This window comes from Amphiura filiformis, chromosome 5 (assembly GCF_039555335.1).
Source record: "Amphiura filiformis chromosome 5, Afil_fr2py, whole genome shotgun sequence".
Taxonomy (NCBI): Eukaryota; Metazoa; Echinodermata; class Ophiuroidea; order Amphilepidida; family Amphiuridae; genus Amphiura; species Amphiura filiformis.
The window spans coordinates 15,453,932-15,473,880 of record NC_092632.1 but is presented as its reverse complement, the minus strand read 5'-3'; the positions used below and the strand labels follow the sequence as shown (position 1 = coordinate 15,473,880).

The 19,949-nt window shown below is 35.7% G+C and overlaps 2 protein-coding genes across 2 annotated transcripts; both read left to right on the top strand.

Moving 5' to 3' along the window:
• The first annotated feature begins 7,976 nt into the window (after positions 1-7,976).
• On the top strand, positions 7,977-12,707 carry LOC140152708 (uncharacterized). The gene has a single exon (XM_072175170.1). The coding sequence runs from the start codon at positions 8,333-8,335 to the stop codon at positions 9,071-9,073; it is 741 nt and encodes a 246-aa protein (XP_072031271.1). The 5' UTR covers positions 7,977-8,332; the 3' UTR covers positions 9,074-12,707.
• A 4,244-nt stretch (positions 12,708-16,951) lies between these two features.
• On the top strand, positions 16,952-18,076 carry LOC140151661 (protein phosphatase 1 regulatory subunit 27-like). The gene has a single exon (XM_072173996.1). The coding sequence runs from the start codon at positions 16,952-16,954 to the stop codon at positions 17,669-17,671; it is 720 nt and encodes a 239-aa protein (XP_072030097.1). The 3' UTR covers positions 17,672-18,076.
• Positions 18,077-19,949: the final 1,873 nt, after the last annotated feature.

Genomic DNA, 19,949 nt, shown 5'->3' with positions numbered 1-19,949 from the left:
CAAGAGGAATCTTACTGTGCTGTTAAACCTGAAAATAAACAAAACACAAAATGTTATGGTGCCAATGTTTGTAAAGCATTTTGCTAACGTTTGATCTCATTGGCATAATTTTGCTCTATGTATGATATGTTCGAGTTTGGTCAACTTGTGTTAGATATGCCACCAAACTTATAATGTGGTATGTTACTAGTCGCTTCAAATGACTCAAGGCCAAAAAACACCTTTATCCCAAATTCACTTCAGAATGCACAACAAAACACACTGATTAATTAAGTTAACAATATCTAAGTCTTTAATTGAAAGTAAAATATGTTTGGTATAGAGTGTACTTCCGTTATATATATAAATGCGCTTTTATAAATGCGCACGTGACCATCTCCGCGCTGCCATAACAGCTTATAGACAGTAAGTCTCGAAGTGACCTTCTACATTACGAGTGGTCTTTCTATATAAATGCAAAGACGGAACAACATGAGACTGCTGTGCAGCAAAATTGTCTATTTTGTTCAACTTTGTGATTATATTGTAAACGTTTCCGTCGTTGAATATTTTTTTCCGTCGTCAAATACTTTCAAAATGTTGTTTTTTCACGGCAGTGAAATGATGCCACTTGCATCCACATCTCATATGCACAGTTTATCCCTTACATATCCTGTGTCTTGAATAGCTATATGTGATTAACCAGTGTGGTTAAGAGGCTAGGAAATAATTCCTAATATCTCATACCCTAGTTTGTATGCCTTTATCTAATCTTGCCACACATGACAACTTAATATTTAGCCTTACACCCGGGAAAGAGTCTGTTAAGTGGAGGAATTTTTAGTCTTTTTATAAACATGTTTTCAATTGGCTTATAGCCATCACATGCTGACAATACACATAACTGATTGGTTAATCAAAACTACCATTTCATGGTCAGGCCTAATCACAAATTAACATATCATCTGTAATTAGAAAACTATGCAGCAGGCGATTTACTTCAGAAAAAGTTTAATATAATTACATTGCACAAAACTAAGTCCATTATCTATAGTTAATTGAATGTTTATTGACTCTTGTAATAACCCAGTTAATTGAATGTTTATTGACTCTTGTAATAACCCATGTGTATAAACCTGTATAATATTGGTGTTCATATAAAAGCTGGACCATGACCCTGACATAAAAAATTCCTTTAAAAAAGGAACGGGCGCCCAATGTGAGCTTGGTCGTGATGTGGTGAATTTCATGGTGTTTAGATTTGGCATTAATTATCTCTTGCTAACCCGGTGACACCTCATTATAGAAATCAGACCTGTTGATAGGTTGTAAGACGGGATAGCCTTTTCCAGGCATAAATTGGGCCATAAGAAAGTTTTGCTACTTTGCAACGCAATAAAAAACTAAATGCAAAATGAGGTTTTTTAAAAATATTGTTTTCCAGAGTCAAGACCCCTGCAGGTATCATTATTAAGTCTCATATCACTTATTTATTGTCGAATAAGTGCAGAGTAGGTTAGATATGAATATTAAATGTTAAACCAAAGTAGCTCAAAGTACATGTACCATACACCTGATCCGTGAACTTGTCTTTTTTAAAGACAAATTCTTGTTTATAACAAATTCGGAATTGCAAAATGTGTAATAATTTTGTAATTCAATTAATACTTAAATTTAGTGATATTTATCTACAGAGTTACTATTCCTTTCTGTATAGTGGTCAATACATGAGGATTTGTTCACGCTTGCTGGTCTTGGTATGTCGTGCCCATGGTCTTGTGCGTATTTATAAAAACGCATTTATATATATAACCGAAGTACATAATATGACAACAAATGCACATACAATCAATCATACAGATACACTTATTTAGCAAAGTTACTTATCCGGCAGCCTTCATCTTGTAGATGATTGTAAGGTTCTTGTTCTCAATGTTCTTGATGTATATCCTGGTTCATGTATCCAGCGAAGATCACTGTTCAGCGAAGTCCACTGAAAACTTGCAGTTATAATCCTATGCGTAAAATCCTTTGCGTATAAAATCCTCGCTCAGAAATGGTGCTACTTTCTCCACACTTAACTCCTTGCACAGTTCTCCAAACACCAAACTGGTCATGCTGGTGCTACTTTCACCTTTCACACAATTTCTCCAGGAAGCAGGACTGCATTGCAGTTGTCCCACTGTTTCCACTTATATTGACAGATGTGTTGTTTCATAAACCAGACTTCAGCAAGTCGACAGAAGAATATAATTTCCTTTCTTGGAAGAGGTACGCACAATGAAGTAAACTAGATCTTCTCCGACATTACTGGCAGGTAATAGTACATTGACTACATCAAATATTTCTGATTCGCAATTTCCTTTCTTTGAAGGAAATGGAATATAAGCACATTAGCTAGCCCAGAACAACACTACAAACTGTGAAGAATTATGTTTACATTTTCTTATATACCAAGCACCGGGAAATCCCATTATTTTAATAGCCAACTGCTATTTTTCATTACATCACTTCCTAGGGGTTTTCCCCAACATGATGTCACTTTCAGTTTACAATCTCAGGGACTTTCCCAATTATTATTGTGCAACACACTGACAAAGGGGATTCCCAGCTATCCAAAAGTAGAAATGATTCAATTTGCTGAAAGGGGAAGCCCTAAAATGCCTCATGAAATAGATTTTAATTGTTAAGCAAAGATAAATAATTAAAATAAATGACTCAGCGCACATCACAGATAATATAACAATAATTATTTTTATATCATTTTGTTATATTCTGTTATGTTCTTGTGACTTAACACTGCAAATGGGCGCTTTTATTAATTATTTATAGCATCGGCAGAATGAAACCAGTATTAAATATTGTATTTTGTATCGTATGTTTGTTTTTACTTGCGACTTACTTTTGAACTATTGTTTTATTTTGCTTGTCAAATATATATGAAAATGAAATAATTTTGCTGAAAAAATTGCGTGGCATACTATGGATATTTTTTCCAGTTTAGCTAATTAAGAGGGTGGCAGATTGTATAAAGAACAAAAATTGTGGACAGAATCCTTAAAACATAAACCAAAAACATAAAACCGACAGCAGGAAACAATTCTCTTGCATGCATGCTTTTGGAGGTATTATCAATTCGTGTATGTTAAAAAATACTTTGCCATTTGGATTTTAAAACATCCTGACATTTCAGAAACTAAATTTGATATGGGGTAAAATCACGTCAGGTATAATAAGCTATTAGTACCAAACATCTTACAAATGTGCGGAATGTATAAGTGTAACATTAACATTTTCTCTTCTCTATCTTACTGGCAACCTCACTCACCGTGTATATCTCTTTAACCTTTATTCTCTCCATTAGACATCGAGTATTAACATTTAGAAAAAGGTAAAAAAAGTTTAACATTTCTCTTTATAACGATAATTGAAATAATAATGTAGCGATTTTATCAACCCCTTTCTATATTGGGCTATTCCAGATGTATTCCGCACCCCCCCCCCTATGGAAGACATTTAAAAAATACAATTCCAGCTGGAATTGAGATGTGTCTAGAATTCCAGCAGTCATTCCGGCTGCTAAAATAAACGAAAAAACAAGAGTGGGGATTGTGAAAGGCCATGATGTGCCTATTTATGGAAGACATTCACATTTCTTAATATTCCGGCTGGAAAATGGTCAAAAATGCTCCAATTCCAGCAGAATCTTCACTTATGATCACCATCTCGATTAACCTATGAAAGACATTTACTTGAAATCTGGCTGGAAACAAAAAATGTTCTAATTCCAGCTGGAACCCTATGGAAGACTGGATTTACATTTACGTGAATTCCGGCTGGCCATATTAGACATATTACCACAATTCCGGCAGTGTCTTCCATGGGTTTTTCCTGACATGTGAATTCCGGCTGTCAATTTAGCCCCGAATTCCGGAAGTGTCTTCCATAGGGGGGGTGCGGAATACATCTGGAATAGCCCATTGTTTATAAAATGTATAATTTGAGCAATTAAAGCTTATTAGATGTAGAAAAATGAACTCCATTGATTTAATTATTGACAACTTCAATAGGATAGGTCTTGCTTATTATTCAACTGGGCTATTCTTTCCAAGTTTGCTTTCTGAAAATAACTGGAATTTCAATGTTACTTGAAAAAGCTTGGAAATGCAAATAAATGAATGAAAAATCGCAAAATGTTCAAAATAAGCTCTCAAATTGAGGATTTTTGATATTGAACTACTTTCTGCTGGATTTGTTTGCCTTTGGACACTTTAAACTTCTGGATTTCCAACAATCATGACTGGATAAAAAGTCCGAAAATCCAAACTCCTCTATAGCGGGGTGTGCATCTATTATCTGGAATAGCCCATTGTCTGTTGCTTTACTTACTTAAGCGGAACACATCGGCCACTATTATCTTTAAGTGACCTGGGTATGCATGCATGTAAGGCGGGTATACGAGCTTATAAGACCCGCACCCACCCTATATACCATGTATACATGTAGTCGCGCTTGCTAGAATATCCCTCATATTATTTCAACTTTCTTCAGTGCGATCTTATCCAAAGATCCCTCCTTCCTTCCTTCAAGTGCACAAGTGAATAACATCCCTTCCAATTTTGTTAACCTTGAAGTGGTCATTGGGTCACGGTAGTGGGCCTATAAATGAATATTAGTATTGGAAAAAGAGTCTTGGGCGAACATATAAAAATAGGTGAGTTTTATCCTGAAATGGGTATCTATTGACAGACACATATCTTCTTCAATATAATTATGTTATTCCCGGGCTTACAGCCTATTGCACCAGATAATGACAGTTGTTCATTCCATCAACCTATTGAAAAGGTTCCTGAGCTGTCCTGTTTGTAAAACCTTAAATGGTTCTATGAAGAACCGAAAGGGGTTCTGAAAAGGCCGTGAAGAACTATATTAATAATATGACCTGAAAAGTGTTCTGGAAAGGCCAGAAGGAACATTTAGGCTTTCAATGTTCACGAACATTTGAAAAATAATATATTTATTATACCCAATTACCCATGCAGAAATGTCGGAAGCTAAAATGTTCATCACTGCACTGCTTTTGATTTTTATTGACAAATATTTTGAAATAATAGTATTGATAGTTACTAACTTGATGCAGCAATCTGAAATCAATTTTTCTTACAGGAAATCGAAATCAAACGTATTGAATGCTTATACAATGAAAAATGTCGATAACCTGTGCTTGTTTATTTAATCAGTTTCCCAGTCTGTAACACTTGACCCAGATGTGGGGTGGCAATCTGAAATCATTTGACATAGGCCTCCGTCATTTCAATGAGGCGGAATTTAGAATCTTTAGCAATTCCATGAATAATCTAATGATCATGAACTAGGCCTAATTAAGTGGAATGGTCACTTCACCACAGTCAGGATGAGCTTAATGACATCTCATTACCAGTGGAATCAAAAATACAGTGATAATAATCACAGCATTTGGTTGACCTGTGGTGATAAGATTTTATGACCAACTCATAACAGAGTATAAGATCCTAGTGAGATAAATATTTATTTATTATTTATTTATCCAAAAACTCCTTTAAACAGCATTTTAAGAGCAATTTACTTTCTTAACCGGTTTACCAGTAATTTTCTTTGAGATATAGATATAGCCAAACAAAGGAAATATTTCCTTTTGTTTTCTGTTGTTTTGCAAACGCCTTAAGGGGGTACTACTGTACACCCCTGTGGTAAATTTGTGACTATTTTTGCATTTTTCTCAAAAAATAATAACACACTGGGGCAAGGAATCCAATTACTACACTGACATTTCAGTGACTCAAGACAAGCGGTTTAGTATATATGATAGGAAACGAGGTACATGCTAGCTGTACCTTATTTCTTATCATAAAATGCAGCTTTGTAAATGTTTTTTACTATCCTATAAAAAAAACTAAAAAATGCAGCTTTGTAAATGTTATCCTATAAAAAAACTAACAATTCGATATTTCCGAGTTCCAACTGATTTTGCTTGATCTCATCACATTTACGACATTATCAGACCTACTTAATTATTCAAAAGTTTTATTTAGTGCTAACAAGCTGATAAAATACTTAACAGTTACTGCTTTCAGTCATAAATAATCATTACCAACCAGAAAAAAATACAATATCTATTTGGTTGTTACCGTTAGTCTAATTACTTGCAATTCTGAAAATTGACTGTTTTACATAGAAGCCTAGACGACGAGGCATGGACAAGCCTGTAACGTGCTAGTCTAAATGAAATTACACAAAGTACATTCTTAGTAAGTTTCTACAATTACTAACATTAAATTGGTACGAAGTAATCATGGATTTCACTTTTGAACTCAAAATTAAAGGGAAAAAAGTATGTCATCTAACTTTTTCCATAGACTTTCTATGGTACCGTGTCCGCCAATCCGTGTCCGCCAATTCAATTCATGAATTAGCATCAATGGAAAATCCTGGTTTTATTGCCAAATAGTCATGATAGTATTCATCTTCATTTTGAAAATATTATTATCATTTCATTTTTTCACAAGAGAAAGTTATGCAAGAGACATGGAATGCACTCCCGTCTCACATTCCTGGAATTGGGAAACGGACCAGCTTCCAAAAGGAGGTTAATCTAGGCGCCAACCCGTCAGCTTTATCGTAATGATAAAAGCTGCTAATGCCTTAATATGCATTGACCATGTTGACATAAATATAAATAAAAATGCAACGCCGCCAGCCTTTTGGGGTCCCAACTTGTGACACATAGCCATGTATGTTTGTATTTTTTCTTTGTTCTGTTCAAGCGCAGATCCTTGAATGTTTTCACTTCTTTTTTCTGTTTTGTACTGTTTGCCGTCAACCCGCACCCCACGAGCTTGCTCCGTGCGTGTTAGGCCTACCCCAGAAACTTTTTTCAGGTTTTCTTTGTCCTGTCTCTTGCCTATCACAAGATTGTTTGTCCTACCGTGATCGCATTTGACTGCCAGCCATTGGCGTCAACAATCGCAAAATTTAAACGAACTATACCATTGTATAGAGGATGATTTAGACATGTGCAAAATAAGTATCTGTTCGTGCCGTATCATTGATATGAAGACATATTTTCAGTTATTCAATCGAAGGATATCAATTTATGCTATCAATGAAAAGTTCAATATCAAATTCTTTCAACATTCAAAGTCAGCGGAGTTGAAAAATATGCTACAAGGTTACGTCGTATATGATGAACAATGCAATCGTTATCTTCTTATTTTCATCACTTATTCTTCTGTCCCATGGGCGAATTTCGAAATGGCACAATAAAAAAAAAATGCTTACATCCGGCAATGCCGGCATAACAAAAACCTTGCGCCCCCCCCCCCCAGATTTTTATTAGCTCAAAAGGAGGGAACGAGGTTTTGGCAAACATTCATGGTGTACCTTTTAAATCAAACGCTCTAAAAAGGCTTAGGAAAATAGCACGGAAACGGCAATATGCAAAATTTCGTTCTCGTAACTTATTTATTTATTTAATTATTTATTTCTCGCAATGACTTTTTTAAAGAGATTTGATCCATTAATATAGTAATCTTATCCCCGATGGGCTCAACTTTAAACACAATTTGGGGTCAAATAGTTGACCATGTTTGTGGGTTAAATTTAATTAACCCTTTTGGAGTCGGTAGTTGACTCAGTTAACGGAGTCAAACATTCTGACCCCGCCTAAACATTTCAAATATAAGGCTCTAAAAAGGCTTAGGAAGACAGTACGGAAACGTACAGAAGGGATTTGGCAAGCCATATTGAAATCCCCCTCCACCACCACCACCACCACTAACACCCATACAGATGGTTAGGGGTTGTGGGGGAAAGAAGGGGGAAACTTTTTGTGGCAGGGCAAACTATCTCATAATTATCTTCATAATTATTAAACCCCGGTAGATACTCCCTTTTCATGACAAATCAGTATGCACAGTACTGATTTATATACATTATTTCATACAAGCCCTTTGGTCTGCAACTTGCAAGTTAACTTTGGCTTCACTTCACACGGAATGACCTCAGAAGTGTTATTTTACCAGGTCATGAATAGGCAGGCAGCCAGTCTCACGTCATCATTTGACTTCAGAATTTTGTTCGCTGAACAGCTCTGAACGTTCACCCAACCGACATGCACGAGCTGCGTTGTGAGTGATTCCGTTCCATAAAACCGGGATTTAAACATGTTAAATACGACGGAAGTGATTTTGTACTGTTTGATGTGATTCAGTGCTGAACGAAGATCTTTTCAAGCTGACTTTGTGATACTAGTTCTGAAAAGTGGATTCGGTAGATCCCTGTTTTCATGATCAGTTTTACTTAACCAGCTGTATGAATGCTGCGTCGGAGTAGGCCTAGATGTCGAACTTATCCGTGTGTGTCGTCATATTCAGGCGACGACGACGACGATGACACCGACGACAGCTCTGTCAGCAAATTAATCGACGATGTAGTAGCGAAAGGTAGACGTATATCATTTCCTGTAAGTGTGCGTTTCCAGACGGCTGTTCAACAACAGGACAATGAGGAACTTTACCGTATCTTAGCAGAAGATTGTCGTCGGCAAAAGTTAAAAGAATGTGGAAATACCGTCACCAATGACGAACGGGAAATATTAGACCTGAGTATGTCAAATCATTCCGGATTGGCACCCCTGCATCAAGCGGTACTCAACAGTAATCTAGATAGCGTCAAATTATTGTTGACGCACGGTGCAGATCCAAATATGCGAGATGCGTATGGTTACACGGCGCTGCACGCAGCTGCGGTTTGCGGCGCACGCAACATAGCCTGTCTTTTGATCATCTTTGGTGTGGATTTATTTTGCCAAACAAGTGAAGGGGATTTAGCCGTAGACTTGTCCAAAGATCCGGTTACCGCTGATCTTATATCTTCTGAAATGTGCAGACAACTTCAACAACAAGCGTTATTGGAACACTACGGATTTGCCTTCAAATTTATTGACACTGTAGAAATTATATCAAGAACACTGAAATCAACATTCTTATTTTGTCTTCAATGGACAAAAGAGGCTATTCACCGATATAGAACAAATCAAAAAGATGATATATTATGAAATATAACATTATAATGAATGGTTCGCTGAGCAAATCTCTTTCAAATAAACATTATGACAAAATTGATATCGTAATTTTCTGGTCCACATCATGTCAGCCGCTCAACTAGCACTTCGCCATTTCAGCAAAGAACATTTCATATCATTCTTGGAATTCTGAAGAGGCACTTAAATGATATTCGATGTTTATGCACTTAGCATGGTAGGCTGTGTGACTATACATATCCATTACCTTACCAGCTAAAAATAAAATACAAGGGATTCCTTTACAGGCCTGCTATGTAAGTTCAACTATAATAAGTTCGTGTTTATTTTGTTGAACTAAATAAGTTCATGTTTATTTTGTAACAGAGAGGAACGCTCAACGGCGCCAATTCCTAAATTTGAATTTGACGAACCGGGTGCCACGTTGAGTCTCTTTTGTTTTAATCGAGGATTTAGAAATATTAAGACATGGCAACGTATGTGAACATGAACTTCTAGTGTTTTTTTTTACATAACCCGGAAGTAAGATACCAGAATTTCCAGTAATTTCCAAAGGCCTCCATCTTTTCGAGCAGTATGTCGACATCATTATGAGGAATATGAAAATCATCTTGCTATAGTTGCTATATCGTTCATGCCAGTTACCATACAATAGCTCAACATTGATATGATTTTAATTGCGGACTATTGAACTGGCACATGCGCAAGATTGTTAAATTGTTAGGCCTTTGGGGCCTATACCTTTTAGAAATTATTATCTGTATTGCTCGTTCTCAGAATAGTTGGTTTGACTGCTTTAACAAAAGTTTGATAAACCGATTTTTATTTAGAGCCAAACGCCAATTTCGTGAAGGGGCTGTGCAGTACAGGGTGTCCCAGAAAAAATTACCGAGTGAATAACATAGAACGTAAGTCGAGAAATAGGCATCAAAATCAAAAAATTTAAAATGTAGCGTATAGCCTATTTTGTTGTGCATCACATATGAAAATTTGATTTGATCCGGTTGACTGGTTCTGAAGAAATGAACGATTGCATAATGCGGGCATCAATGCAGTTCATTCCAAGTTTGATCAACAGGAGCTTTTTTCATACTCGCTCACCGCTTCCTAAAGTTTGTGTATCTCATTAAATTTAATCCGACGATGTTATGTCATTCATGCTTTCACTGAAGATGAATAACAGTTTGTCCGAGATTTCTGAAATTGGAAGCTCTCCAACTTTCATTCTTTAGGTTGTGTAAATACATGTATGTTATATTTTAACTATACAAAGAACATTTGTGCCAAGAATGATAATGATTAAGTGCTTACAGCTTTACCATAAGATTTAAACTTTGCATTAAAATTTCTTGGAAATATTCTGAAAACATTAATGTGTGTGAGAAACTTTTAAGCCAGCTGGAATTCTTCATGTAGTCATTCTTTATGCAACATTTCTAAACGAAAAAATATATTTACATGCAAGCTTTAATTTTCAATATCGTGCAGGTTTTCAAATTTGAACAAACCCTAATTAAATGTTTTTCAAGAAACATGTTGTTTAAAAAGAACGAAGAGGATTTCATAGAACAAAATATAAAGCCGATTGACAGTTTAACCACTACCGCGCATTGAATGATCTTTCTTTCAAACTTGGAATGAAGTGAATTGGCACATGCGTTATGTAATCGCTCATTTCTTCGCGATCAGTCAACCGTTACCAGTACAATTAGCATTATAAGATGCAGAATAAGATGGGCTGCACGCTGATGTTTAGATTGCTGGATTCTGATGTCTATTTCTCGACTTACGTCCAAATTCATTTGTCCGGTAATTTTTTCTGGGACACCCTGTAGTTATGAGCCCCGGGGGTATAATTTCCAATCGGCGTGCCAAAAAATGCTTTTTGCATTTTGTGAAGAAATCAGATAAAATTGGAAAGTGGTATGCAAAATGAAGGGACACATCTTCTCGTTCTATTGGTGGCATCGGTATCAATGTAGCTAACATGCTTTTAAAGGTAGAAGCCAAAAAGTGGTACATCAGTCTCATTTCTTCACAAAATGCAAAAAACCGCAAAAAATACAATGGGTGTACTAGTACCCCCTTAAATCGCAAACTATATTTTTGAAATATTAACAAAGCGCTTTTTGGTATCATGGCCTACGCATGCAAGAATTTTGTTCTGTAAAAATTTAATATAAAGTTGCCCCATTATTTGTAACTTCCAATGCATAGAATACCGTAGGGGGCCTATCGCTAACTTTTATTTTCATTGTATTTCAAATTAGATCTTTCATAACAAAACGTATTACTCCCCATTTATTATGGGATTATTATTGCGAATTTTGATAATAATGTTCCCATGATAGGGCCTAACCATTTGAGTGAAAAACCAGTGTAAATATTACATTATCTACGTATGTGACTGGTCAATGATGAACATGCTAAATTCAATAGGTGTAAAGTACGATATTCAAATATGCATCTCTTTAATTCACAATAGTCACCATGTCAACATTGTTTTAGGCTACGACAAAATAGAGTATTAAAATGTGCATGTTGCTATTTCAGTTATACTTTTGTGATATGTAAATTTATTATTAGACCCATCATATTGGTGTTTCAATGTAATGTTACCCTACCATATATTCGCATGATATTATGGTTTGATTGAAATATAATTTTTATGTATTTTACAGATGTTGTAATTATAATTATATAGGCATATGGCCATGTGTTATAAATTGGGACCCCCAAAAGGCTGGCGGCGTATTACCCTTTCTAAGCCAAGAGTACATTACCGTAAATGTCAAAATGCCCATTAACATGTGTGATGTTTGTAAATTTTGTTGATGAGCACGAACTAATAAAACAAACTTGCTTCTCACAAGCTCAAAAACTTTTTTGGGCAAAACTATTGCTTGATCCTGGTTATGTCTCTGCTTGGAAATGTATTGAACTAAGCATTCTCAGTAAATTCCATGAAAACACATCTCTCTTGTGGAGAGCAAATGCCCCTAAGGCCGTTCTTTCCTCTTTGAAAAACTGCCAGCTCTCTGAAACCATCAGGACTTGGTATATTTACAGGGATAAAATTAAGCACAATATGGGCCTTGGTGATTATCACTTACAGGATCTGCTGTGGTGGAATAAAGATATTCGTCTAAAACGCAGGAGCTTCTTTTGTTATCCTGAATGGATTGACGAGGGTATTTATACGGTTGCTGATCTGGATCGGGGCTATAATTTTGTTAAGACATTTGAGGATCTTGTGATCGAGTTTAATATTCCCATCAAACATAGGAGAAAGTATAATTCCCTTATGAATGGTATCCTTCTTGACTGGTTCTACAATCCTCCTAATGTTGATGTGAATATATTTGATGAAATTGTTGAGGGCCTGATCAAAGCTGACAAGGCAACTCGTCATTGCTACTCTGTTCTAAAATCCTGTAGTAAAGCTGATCATGCTGAAAATTTTTGGACAGAATCCTGTGATGTAGCTGAGGACGACATTAATTGGTCCGATATTCATGCCAACAATTTCAAATGTTCTATGGATACTAAAATCAAATCTTTTTACTTCAAAATATTCCATAGGGCTATTTGTACAAATGAATTCCTGCATAAGATAGGCAGAATTACATCTCCCAATTGCTTCTTTTGTGACAGGTCCCGAAACCCTTGTGCATTTATTTTGTGAATGTACTAATATCACTCCTCTTTGGGATAATCTCTTGGTTTTCATCAATGATATCACTAAGGAGAATCAAACCTTTTCCACATTTGAGAGATTATTTGGAGTTACTAAGGACGTCTCTCCTCATAGTACTGGCATTAACTTTTTATTTCTCTTTCTTAAATTTTATATTCATAGATGCAAATTTCAACAGGTGGCTCCTTCTCTTCAGAATTAATTTCCGCAATTTTGTTAAGCTTAAATTCAACATTGAGTACAAAATTGCTGAGAAAATGGCAATCTTGGCAAGCACTTTAAAAAGTTTTCTTTCGACATCGATAAAATTTGATTGTGTTTTTTTTTTTTGTTATTTTTATATTTTGTATATTATGTATATATCATGGCTAGTTTTTTTTTTTTAAGTGTGTGAGTAGAATATGAATCCTTTTTTTCTTGTTTGTCTTCTGTCCTTTTGTATGTTTTGTATGAGTGTGAGTGTTCGTTGTCTTCGTCCATAGTCTTTGCCTCGTCTGTCTCTCTTTGTACCTGTTGCTCAAAAAGAATATTTTGATTATGTAATTATTGTTCATGATCGTTGGGAACTGATGGCTCATTATGTATGTCTTTTCTCCCTCCATCAGTTCCAAGCACAGGGAATTAAAAAAAACAAAAAAAACAAAACAAAAAACTTGCTTCAAAGCAAGTTAAAGGCTTAATGTACGATTTCCTTCAAATTTTAAATTTGTCATTATATACTCAAAATGCTGAAATAATACTAGTAATAATTATCGGAAATGGTTCCTGTTAATTTTGAGCTGAAATAACGAGGTAAAGTGAAAGAAACACTGCTTGTTATTTTGGCCGTTTAAGGGTGGTCTTAACCCTGGAATTATGGAAACTTTCGGGCTTCATAACTGCTAAATTATTAGTCTAAAGAATATAAAAGTATACATTTTTAGACTGGAAATGACTTGCTGAATTCATCTGTGAGGTCCAATTTGGGCCAAAATTCTCATTTTTGGAGAAAATCCCAAAAAACGGGTTTTTTGGCCCAAATTTTTTCGTGCAACGTAACAAAAAAATTGTTTGGCCAAAAAAAAATTTTTATTAATTTTTAAAAACTAGATAAAAATATCTAGGGAGCGTTTTTTTATTTTTTTGAATTTTGACCAACTTTGAGAAATTTGCACCAAAAATGGTCAAAAAATGCAAAATTTTCAAAAAAATCATAAAAAGCCTGATTTTCGCCCAAATTTCAAATATTTTTGGTGAAGTTGGTCAAAATTCAAAAAATGAAAAACGCTCCCTAGATATTTTTATCTAGTTTTAAAAATCAATAAAAAATTTTTTGGCCAAACAATTTTTTTGTTTACGTTACACGAAAAAATTTGGGCCAAAAAAAACGTTTTTTAGGATTTTCTCCAAAAATGAGCATTTTGGCCCAAATTGGGCCTCACAGATGAATTCATCAAGTCATTTCCATTCTAAAAATGTATACTTTTATATTCTTTAGACTAATAATTTAGCAGTTATGAGGCCCGAAAGTTTTCATAATTCCAGGGTTCAGACCAACCTTAATACGCAGTTCTATGGGAGGACATTAAGTCATAATTCTTTGAATTATGACTTTATGTCGAACTTTGCTCTGTTGTTTACCTACAAACACAAGAAATTTGGCTGATTCCATTTAGGTGCAAGTTGTGACATGTATATGTGTAAACATTACAAATATGCCAAAAAATCAGGTTTGAAAAAAATTAACCAAATTCATATTATAAGATCGTACATTATGACTTTAAGTCTGAATTTGTTTTAAACTAAAAACAGAAACAAAATACTGTAAGTCTGAATCTGCCATAAACTCAACTTATTTGTTCGTGTTAAACTTTGAAAAGGTATAATCATGATAATTATAATAATCATTATGATTTGATGTAAAATTATTATTATTATTATTGTTAGTATTATTATTAGTAGTAGTAGTATAGTAGTAGTAGTAGTAGTAGTAGTAGTAGTAGTAGTAGTAGTAGTAGTAGTAGTAGTAGTAGTAGTAGTAGTAGTAGTAGTAGTAGTAGTAGTAGTAGTAGTAGTAGTAGGAGTAGTAGTAGTATAGTAGTAGTAGTAGTAGTAGTAGTAGTAGTAGTAGTAGTAGTAGTAGTAGTAGTAGTAGTAGTAGTAGTAGTATAATTATTATTGTTGTTGTTGTTGTTGTTATTATAGATACAAAAATTGTACTAACGTGAGGTATGATGAACGAACATCATAGAAAAGAAACTTAGCTCGACTTGATTTGCAACCCATAAATCTACTCTAAACAAACTGCTATAGTAGGCTAAAGTTTGGAAACCTAACACGGTGTATGTTGTCTTCAACACAATGTATAAATATTGCGCCAACAGTCTGAAAATCGGGTGCTGAAACACTGCCATTTACCCCTATTGCTACTGCGGCTGCCGACGCCATGTTTCACACTGTGACTGTTGCGTTGGTATCGATGGATCGATACGATATGAGATCCCACTTCCGTGTTCTCTGCTCGACGAACAAAGGCGAAATGATGACGTCATTTCCTTTCTTCATTTGATAGTATGCTTGGAACGTGATGCATTGTGGGAAAAACCCCATTGCCGCTGTTAGTAGGCTATATACACACGGACATCTTCGACATCAAAGGCGTTACATTTTTGTTATTTACTTCTTCAAGTGATAGTGATAAAATATAGGCATATTCAATAACTGTTGCTCATCCAGGTCAATTTGTGTACACAGGAAAAATGACAAATGGTTTGTAAATATCTTAGGAAATGATTAATATTGAACAAGTAAAAACATAGATCATCAACATGTCTTGTGTAATATTAGTATTTTTGTTAGACAGGTTGACTTAATGACGTCATAGTTTTGTGAATTCACTGGTCTGTGTCACAGCCTGAAAAATTGAGGAATATTCGCGGCTCACGGTCGTAACTTCACTTCACGGTCGTGTCAGGGCACAGTCATTCCCCATTATGATTCACAAAATTACCTAAGAAGGAATGTGTTAGGTATACAAAACATCATACTCGATCACTTTTGATTTTTAAGAATTTAAAAGTTTCCGCATCATTTTGTGGCATTTTGATGATAACAATTCTAGAAAAAAGGGGTTAATTGAGTAGCCCCACCTTTAAAAAGGGGGTAATCGGGTATGACTTTTTGAAAAAGAGGGTCGTCAGGTATATTCAACTTCAAACAAGTTGAGTGTTCTCCCCTCCTATGCCCCCATGGGTACGCCGTCAGCTTCCAAAGACCCACCACCTGAAAATTCCGGGGGAGCAAACCCACAATTTATGATGTGCCCCCCCCGCACCCGTGTGTCTTAGGCCCGGAAATTGTACTATACACAAAATAATCATTTAATAGACTTGTGTGAATTAAAGTCATATGATTTGTGATTTACATTAATATATAGATTCCTATTTTTAAATGTTAATTTTCACTGATCACATAAATGTTCCCTTTTAATTTCGAGGCGAACATATAAGGTGTGTTAGCTCGCCGAACGTATTATTATCCTGAATATTGGCGCAGTTTCACACAGCTAGGACGAACAAACAAGACGTAGAGCGATATGCACACAGTTTATACCCCGGGGTTTATACGTCACTGAATTCAATAATACACATAACGAACACGACGTGTTTAGCTACCACTCGATCGGCGAACTCTGAATAAAACCGGAGATCTCCGGTTTTATTATAAAAACTAAAACTTTGCTGACATTAAAGGCCTTCAGACTGGGCATTCCAATCATGGTGCAAAATGTAGAAATTCATCAAAAATAGAGCGCGTCGCTGTGGAGCAAATCACACATTATGGCTTTAAATTATTTGAAAAGAAATAATAAAAGGAACACTTTGTCGCATTTATTACCTCCATAAAAGCTCATAAAGTTAATTGTGATTACTTAAGGTATCATCACCAGAACATTATACACTTATTTATTTGCTCTGGTTTGAGCTGGTCTGTCAAGTGAACTTTGCCCACATACACGGAATGACCTCAGAAGTGCAATTTTACCACGGTCATGAATAGGCAGCCAGTTTCACGTCATCATTTGACTTCAGAAATAGGTTCGCTAAGACATGCACAAGCTGCGCTGTAAATAATTCCGTTCTGATATGGATGTAAATACCCACTGCATTTGGTAAATCGCTGTTTTCACGGCCAATATCACTTTACCAGCTGTATGAATGCTGCGTCGGAGTAGGCCTAGATGTCGAACTTATCCGAGTGTGTCGTCATTGTCAGGCGACGACGACACCGACGACAACTTAATCGACGATGTAGTGGCGAAAGGTAGACGCATATCATTTCCTGTAAGTGTGCGTTTCCAGTCGGCTGTTCAACAACAGGACAATGAGGAACTTTACCGTATCTTAGCAGAAGATTGTCGTCGGCAAAAGTTAAAAGAATGTGGAAATACCGTCACCAATGACGAACGGGAAATATTAGACCTGAATATGTCAAATCATTCCGGATTGGCACCCCTGCATCAAGCGGTACTCAACAGTAATCTAGATAGCGTCAAATTATTGTTGACGCACGGTGCAGATCCAAACATACAAGATGCGTATGGTTACACGCCGCTGCACGCAGCTGCGGTTTGCGGCGCACGCAACATAGCCTGTCTTTTGATCATCTTTGGTGTGGATTTATTTTGCCAAACAAGTGAAGGAGATTTAGCCGTAGACTTATCCAAAGATCCGGTTACCGCTGATCTATTATCTTCTGAAATGTGCAGACAACTTCAACAACAAGCGATATTGGAACACTACGGATTTGCCTTCAAATTTATTGACACTGTAGAAATTATATCCAGAACACTGAAATCAACATTCTTATTTTGTCTTCAATGGACCAAAGAGACTATTCACCGATATAGAACTAATCAAAAAGATGATATATTGTGAAATAACATCATAATTAATAGTTTACTGAGCGAATATAAATATTATGACAGAATTTATCTCATAATTTTCTGGTCCACATGATCTACATGGTATAGCTGCTTAACTTCGCCATTTCAGCCAAGAACATTTCACACCATTCTTGGCATTCTGAAGAGGCACTTATAATGATGTTTAATGTTCATGCACTTCGCATGACAAGCTGTGAAATTTTTAAAATACAAATGGAACTGCCATTACCAGTTTAAAATAAAATGCAAGTGATTCCTTTTAATATGAGGACCTGCTGTGTAATTCCCAAGTTCGTGTTTATTTTATAATAGAGAGGAACGCGTCGACGGCGAATTGCTCAATTTGAACTTGACGAACCGGGTGTCATGGTTTGACTTTTGATGTCAACGCGAGGACATGGCATAATTATGAACATGAATGAACCTCGGGTTTTTTTTTTTTGGTTTTTTTTATTAACTGGAGATAAAAATTTCAGGGAATTTCCCTTTCTTTTACTGAAATGTTTCTACTTCAGCAAGGGACACATCGTAATCTAGGCTATTACGTAGGAATGGGAGCAAGGGTGAATGCATGCATGCATGGCAAATATGTTTCACGTCTATTTTTAAAAATTTGGTATGGGAAAACCATCAAATGATGAAACACGTATGTCAGCGTATTAGGAGAAGACGTCTAGTCTTTCTCAAAGACCCTCGCGATCCATAAGTCAATGCAGAAAAAAAATAGAGGACTCAAAGACCACGTCCCAGAGAAATGTTGCCATTTGCAGGAGAATCATTGTCTTACAAAGAAGTTACATAAGAAATGATGGAAATTTTAAATGATTCATTGATTTGAGTTTTGCATTTCATGTTTTGTATTTTATAATGGGCAAATCCTATAGTCAAGATAGTAGATACAAAATTTTACTAAAGTGAGGTATAGTAGAATGAACATCGGCAGAAAAGAATTGGCACGGCTTGATTTGAAATTGCATTTTTTTTTATTTACTTTTTCAAGTGATAATGATATGTTGCTCATCCAGGTCAATTTTTGTACACAGGAAAAATGACAAATGACCTCTAAATGTCTTGGGAAAAATGATTAATACTGAACAAGTAAAAAAACTTGTGTGCAATATTATGATTACTTTTAAAAGTTGTTGTTGGGGTTTTTCAACAGATTAATGGCCTAATGACGTCATAGTTGTTGTTTTTGTAGAAAAACTACAATTTTGTAAGTTACATCGACAGTAAACACTAGTCTGTGTCGCAGCCTGGGAAATGAATGAAATTACCAACCTACGGGCGCTGCATTTTGGCAGGGAAGTGCAACACCAACCATGATTCACAAAATAATTGTTGAAAGGCAATTTTGACCTATCAATCCATTTTGTCAACGTTTCGTACTATAGCCTACTGTATTTGATATGACGTACTCCTGATTCCAGAAAAATACAGCCCTAATTTTTTGGAATTACAAAAAATATTATCTTGTTTGCCAAATAAAACAGAGCTAAATCCTAATCCTTCAGTTTTGATTTTATTTGATTTTATTTGTTCGGGTTTTGACAACCCTGGATAACCCAAGAAAGCCTCTGTTGAAGCTTATTTCCATTGGTGTCCATTTGAACACCGGGGCGGGTTGGGAACAGTCAGGGGTTAACACCCTACTCTTTTCGAAACTGGCTTCGAGATACGGTACATGTACAGGTATGGCTCTCTGCACACGGGACCGACGGCTTAACGTCCCCTCCGAAGGACGGAGTACTTTCATGATTCATTTACCCAAATCTAAATGAACCATGGGGAGAGCGGAAGTCAATTTAATCTATAGAGGTTGCCAATTAATTTCAGACTTTTTTTGCAAGTCAATATCCCAGCAAATCGCCCCCGCCGGGAATTAAACCCGGGACCTCATGCACTAAAGGCAAGTACCCTATAACCATTGCTCCACGCTCTCCCTTTTGCAGTTCTAACTGGCAATAAAAGTCCAATTTTAATATCTGAATAATTTTTGGAAATAAGGGCCAAAACATGCGTTTTGAGGGTGTTTTTCGTATGCTGTGACAATCAAAAACTTATACTAAGGCGTATATCAGGTTATATGCATTCAAATTTTTGAAAAACACTTTTCTAATATCTTCCATAACCAATTACCAAAATTATCATAAGTTATGAGCAAACCCGTAGCCTCAAGATTTGAATACTATAGACTTGGGCCACGTCTTTGAATTTTGTGACTGCAATTATTTTAAGCAATCATGCAAAATAGCAAATTTTGGTCCATT